The following is a 6,666-nucleotide window of genomic DNA, read 5'->3' on the forward strand; positions in this document are numbered from 1 at the left end:
TATAATTCTCCCCTCACTTAAATTAGTCTTCATCCTCGAAGCCTGCAGCAACACATTTCTAGATAGTACTCCCACATTACAACTCCTGGTCTCAATCGACTCAGGTTCCTTCAAATACTATTAACAAATGTCAATAAAACCCAACTCTTCCCTTACAGAGTCATGAAACTTGCTTCAAACCAACAACCGGCTTCTTCCTGATAAACACGTCAACTAAGTAGCACCCGATGATACTTCCATCATTCCAACTCACCTAATCACTTGCCTCTTACAAAAGTTGGGCATTACTATAGACCACCGGGTCCTGACTCAGTACCAAACTGCTATCCCTCTACTCGACTGACATAACTTTTATCGAATTTCACTGCTAGGACTCATTCCGCTTCCTTTCTGAATCCTACACTATCCTTCCTGTGCTGACAGGATGATACATCCTACCACCCCTGAGCAGCTCCCATGAGCTCCTATCTACACTCTCATGCCCATATTGTACTTGATCTGACATCCTCGGGTTGGAACACCCGACACACTAACGATACCTCCAGACATCCCCATGATGAATTACCACTACATACATAACCTCCTGATCACAACCATACAGAAAATCTAAGGCTCCATCCTTGCATTCCTTTCAAACTGCTCCGGTTCTACACTACCGGAAATTCTTCCGCAACCTCAACAATCACCCAATCCGGATGTGCTTCCACACCACTAGCACAATCACTGTGCTCGACAACCATAATTGAAATACTCTCAATCATCCATTCTCACTTCTGCTTGCACTTCCGTGAACCACCACTCCCTCCCAAAGTTACATACCTTTCCGTCTCTTTATCCAAGGAAGTCTACTAAAACACCTTGTTACTTCAACCAGTGTCACAGTGCTCACACCCCACTCTACACTATTCCCTCGCAGAGTAACCTCTATTCCATGCATCACACACACTCTGAATCTGCTCGCAAGGACTCTTGGGTCCATGCACTGCCGTCCACTAACATGATCAATACCCGGGGCCAGACCTACTGTTTGCTATTGCATCACAACATTCTCAATCCATCTACTCATATAGATCTATCAACACATAAAAAGTTTTTAGCATGACTGGACCGCCTTACCAGGCCTTCAGCCAATATGGACCACTCTCAGAACCTTCAGCATGTCTGGATCGCCCTCCAGGGACTTCAGCCTATCTAGACCGTTCCCCGAGCCTTCGGCCTGATTGGTATGCCCACCAGCCTTCACTCTCCCCGGACCGCTCAGACTATCATACATCATCTCGAACTATCCTTCCTGGGAATCTCTCCCGTACGTACTGTTCTAGCCCTCTACGGGTTCCGAACTCTAACTCCATCCCATCTGCTCAGATCCCAGCCTAATCCTAGGCCTCACAACAACCAATCACCTTTTCCGAAAACCTTGGTATGCATCCCATCCCATTTGTCTGTTACTTACTCATACCAACCCACACTCTTGGCTGACTGTAACACTGTTGAATCCCAAACAGCTAATCAACCTCTAATGCTTGTCGATCCTCCTGAGAATTTTCCAATTCTTCCCACTTAGAGCACTGACTACCAACCACTAGTGACTCAACCGAAATAAATCAATTATCCCTACTCAACATACTCCTCTTATCCATGAATTAATTTCCTCTAAAAATGAGCAACCTCCACAAAATCACCTCCCGACATCGCACATCACGAACTCTAAGGGAGTTCGACTCTCCGCTGAACACTTCTCAAATCACAATTGCTATACCCGACAACAAGACCATACAACCAAATTATGACCATCAATCCCTTGGATGCCAACCGCCTACAACTCCCAGTTACTAACACTCCCAATCAAACCATGAAACACGCAGAACAGCAAATAAAATACAACACTACATAAATAACCAGATAAGCATACAACAATGAAATGAAAACATACCCGCAACTGCATCCGGCTCTGCCCTGACCTCCTCTGCTATGATCTGAAAAGTGCACCTCTAAGCCCTCGGAGGCTCCTCTCCACCCTGACCCCCGCCATCAATCCTCGCAATAGACGGTGCTGGAACTTGCACCGATATGGAAACAAGTTGTGGACAGTTGGCCCTTAAGTGACCAACCTGATGGCAATGATAACAAATCCTCAAATCCTAAACCGGGGCTGACTGAAGGCAATCCCTCGCATAATGTCCCTCTTTCACACACTTGTGGTACTCACCGCCAGAACTAGAAACTCCGGTATGACCCTTCTAGCACTTCTTGCAAGTGCGGCTGCTCTGACTTCCCAAACTGGAATCAACGGTCTTGGACCGTTTCGACGCCAGCTGCGACTGCACCGGGGCTTGCCTATTCTCTCTCAACTGCAACTCAATCTCCATCTCACGCCATCGAGCGGCCTCCTACAAATCTAGTAAGGTCTCTCACCTCTGCGTAGACACAAACCGCCTGATATCCCTCTTGAGCATACTCAGATATCGGGACATCTAAGCTTGCTTCGAAGCAAACTCAAGGCAAAAGATCGCCCTCTTAGTGAACATCCTGGTAATCTCCATCACTGACTCTGAATCTTGCTTCAGTTCCAAGAACTCTTAAGCCAACCTCTCCCTCTCAACCCGTGGAACATAACGGGTACTAAACATCTCCCGGAACTGATCCCATGTAACCACAGCCCGCTATGCATCCGAATAAGATCCCATTTTCAACCTCCACAAATCCATCACCCCAAACCTCAAATAGTTCAGAGCACACCTCACTCTCTGATCTGCCGGGCATGAACACGTGAAGAAACACCCTTCCACGTCCGAAAACCACCTCATAGTAATGATCGGATCTTGAAACCAATCAAAAGTAGGGGGCTTCGTATTATCTATGTCCCGATACTGAAACCTCGACCGGTTCTTCCACCTGTCGCTGTTATAGTTGCCGCGACAACCGTCTCTGCAAGAGCCGCATAGCGCTCATCAAAGTAATCAACCATGGCGGTCTTGATCGACCCAAACATCTTCGGCATCTCCGCCCTGAACATAGCAGAAATCTCATCATGCAGGATCTCATGAATCCTAGAATCCAACTCATCCGTACTCATCTGACCAATGACCTCGGGTGGTGCTGATCTACCCTGACCGTCCTCTCCTGATCTTGATCCTGAACCAGATCCACCCCCAGCATGCCTCGTAACCACCATACTGAAAATACACCGCAAGAAAATCAGATGCTTCCACAGTAACCCGGGAGCCAACTCCCAACCCGACCCTAGGGGTTGTGAATTCCTTGATACGCGTATGGGTCCTATGCTTTCAGTAGTACGGGCTCATACTACCTTCCACACCTACCCATATTTATATTAAGTATCACCACAACACCCTAGCGATAAACATATACATGGAAACACTCAATCCTCACCTCTAGAGGAAATGCTAACTACCTCACATAACAGGGAACCCTAGGCTAGCAGGCATCATATAATCATGCAATTCTATCATGCAATTCCTGAAGATCCCTAGCCTAGTACTAGCATGCTGCTCTAACCTGTCACATAATCAAATAACTTGTATGGTATTTTAGGGTTTACTTACTGGCTCTGGCTTATCGTACCTCCGCATCCTCCTATACTTATTTTTGAAAACCATTTCAATTTCACTTTGAAAACTCTCCTTGATTTGAGACTGGATTCACACGAATGTTCCTCCAATTCACTCAAACCAAGAGTCTGATACCAACTTGTATCACCGTGAAAATTTACAACCAATTTAAACTTTTCAAAAACAACCTATATTCATTAAGTTATTACAAAAACGTTTTCAATTCTTTGATTATCAGAGTATCCCAGAACACCAACATAAAACTGAGGAGCGGTACGATTGCCTTCGCCTTGCCACAGTCTCCTGAAGTACTTGAAACAATGCACTGAAACTGTAAGCCCGAAAGGTTAGTGAATTACCCCCAAAATACCAACCACCATACCATACACATAACATATCGTATCATAAATAGAACATCCATGCATATCGAGTCTATAGTGTGACTGGTCCGCCTGCACCAGGCCTTCATTCCACCCGGTCCACTCTTTCTTTGAGTTTACAGTATGACTGGTCCGCCCATACCGGGCCATCAGTCTACCTGGTCCACTCTCTAAGTCTACAGTATGACTGGTCCTCCCGCACAGGGCCTTCAGTCTGTCTGGTCCACTCTCCGAGCCTCAGCACGTATGGTTCGCCCTCTTGGGGCTTTCAGCCCATCCAGACCACTTGTCAGGCCTTCGATCTAACTGGTCCGTCCTGGGTATGTTGGCCTACAACACAAAGCAGGACCCACCTCAACCCAACCCCAGTCCAACAACCATGTGCACATAAACATATAATCATATAGCAATTCACAACTAATCAACCAATCTAGCATATCACATAACATAGCAACATCCTAACCAGGATACCGACCTAACTGGTCACTAACATAAGATCATTCTATATACCAGGATACCAACCTTAACCAGGTCTCTAACATATACCATCCTAACTACTAGGATGCAGACATAGTAAAGCAATAAGATAACAAACAACTACCCGGATTGCCATCCGATAAAGGGCCGGCCTTGGTGCCTTAGACCATGTCGATATAGTGAGGACAACTCACTTGCAACTGCCGACTTGAAGAAATAAGACCACGCTGCTTCGACCACCTATATGAACTCCACCACTGATCATTACCAAATAACAAAAACCAATAAACACCAATAATTACCAAAATATCCTTAGAAGTCAAACTGGTCAACCCTTGGTCCAAGTCAAAGTCCTCAGTCAAAGTCAACCTTCCGGGTTGACCCTACTCGCCAAGTCAACCGATTGACTCGTCGAGTTCCTATGCTCAGAAACTCCCATGCCACGACCTATGCAGTTATAGCGGTCAAAAATCAAATATCGGTCAAGGACCGATATTTGATATATAGGTTATCGCGGTGGGATATCGGTGGGATATTGGTGGGATATCGGTATTGTAATATTATGAAAATTATATATATTATAACCATTTAACGTAAAACATATATAAATATAATAGCAACTGGCATGTTTAAAAAGTGCTAATGTTTAAAACATACATAAATATAATAGCAACTAGCATGTTCAAAAAGTGTTAATGTTTAAAACATACATAAATATAATAGCAACTAGCATGTTCAAAAAGTGTTAATGTTTAAAACATATATAAATATAATAGCAACTAGCATGCTCAAAAAGTGTCATTATTTGAAACATAATCTAATCGTAACACATGAAATCTTCCTCCGAGCCCACATCACCTAAGGCATCCAATTGTTCATCAAGATCTTCCACTTCAACTCGAATATCATCATCATCATCGGCATCATCTCTACAGCAATCTCTTTTGCTCCTAGTAGTTACCCCAACTTCTTCGGTTCCTCCTATTGGCTCTCGCACAGCTGACCAAAGAAGACCATCTCTACCATCAACAAACTCTTGAAGCTCAACTTCTGTTGGTATAACCCAATCATCATTTTTATCTACGTCTCTTAACAAAATAAGATCCAAATATCTATTGGCTTTTAACGAGTTGAAGCGTCTTTGTAACCTTGTGTTGTATTGGATGAATACAAGATCATTGAGCTTTTGTTGTAAAAGACAATTTCTTTTCTTTGAATGTAGTTGCATATAAAAAATAATAGAATTATATAATGAAGTAAATAGGTTAAATGTAATATTATTTAAAAAACACTTGTTAGAAATAACGTACATTGTCAAATGCACTCCAATTGCGTTCACAAGGTGAAGCAATACATGTTTGACTAAGGACTGTGATAGCAAATGTTTGGAGCAAAGGCGTGTCGATCCCATAAGTACGCCACCATATATCTACATTTTACAAATATTAAATAAATAAAGTGACTTAATAAAAAAAGGCTATAAAAACATGTGAATGTGTTTAAAATATTTTACTTACATGGTGCAACTTTCGTTCTAGCCCTTATAGCAGCTGAAGATCCAAATTGCCAAATTGATTCAATGTATAGGTTCAAGTCCTGCCTTAATTTATCATTGTCATCATTATCAGGCACTAGACGATCAATTGCAACATAAAGTCCTGTTGCAATGTCTCTGTTCTTTCGTATCTCCCTTGAATTTTCCCCATGAAAAATGGCAGGGTTCAGGTAACATCCATCTGTACATTCATTAAAGATTTATAAACAAAACTAAGGAATTCTATTAAATTAATAAATATAAAGTTTAATACCTGCATGTAATGGATGATGGAGTTGGTCAGTCCATCTTGTTTGAATCATAGCCCAAACTCTAGTGATCATTCTTTCATTAGGCGTCCAGTGAGATTTTTCTTGATTTGCTCCTTTGCTCTATCCATTGCATCATAGATGTAACCTATACATGGCTTCTCTTTTGTATCAACCAATCTGACAACATCTACCAAAGGAGCTAGCACTTGACAAGCTAAGTGTATGTTATCCCAAAATTCCTTTCTTGCCACTATTCGCTCGACTTTCTTTCCAACTGCCTTCTTTGCAAAGTCACTTTTCCTCCATTCTTCAGAAACAAACAATACTTGAATATGATGGTGATTCTCGTGGATACTCTAAATAATATAAAACTATGTTGCAAACCTAGTTACACAAGACCTGTGCAACTCCTTGTTCTTTGTAAACTTCCT

At 42.7% G+C, this 6,666-nt stretch overlaps 1 protein-coding gene across 1 annotated transcript; it reads right to left on the reverse strand.

The window, feature by feature from the left end:
* Positions 1–5,246: 5,246 nt before the first annotated feature.
* LOC145002858 (uncharacterized) lies at positions 5,247–6,307 on the reverse strand. The gene is made up of 4 exons (XM_078962043.1): positions 6,238–6,307; positions 5,947–6,165; positions 5,740–5,858; positions 5,247–5,639 (listed from the first exon to the last, which is right to left on the reverse strand). Exons 1-4 carry the CDS (start codon positions 6,305–6,307, stop codon positions 5,247–5,249), a joined length of 801 nt encoding a protein of 266 aa, XP_078818169.1.
* Between the last annotated feature and the right edge of the window lie 359 nt (positions 6,308–6,666).

Source organism: Lactuca saligna, chromosome 6 (assembly GCF_052625555.1).
Source record: "Lactuca saligna cultivar CGN05327 chromosome 6, ASM5262555v1, whole genome shotgun sequence".
NCBI classification, from domain to species: Eukaryota; Viridiplantae; Streptophyta; class Magnoliopsida; order Asterales; family Asteraceae; genus Lactuca; species Lactuca saligna.

What these genes read in the sequence shown, in the direction of transcription:
- LOC145002858 (XM_078962043.1), bottom strand. Translation starts at nt 6,307, where the DNA reads ATGATCACTAGAGTTTGGGCTATGATTCAAACAAGATGGACTGACCAA. An exon ending in TAGAACGAAAGTTGCACCAT is followed by an intron (nt 5,859 to 5,946) that starts GTAAGTAAAATA and finishes TGTAAAATGTAG; the next exon opens with ATATATGGTGGCGTACTTAT. An exon ending in ATTGGAGTGCATTTGACAAT is followed by an intron (nt 5,640 to 5,739) that starts GTACGTTATTTC and finishes CTACATTCAAAG; the next exon opens with AAAAGAAATTGTCTTTTACA.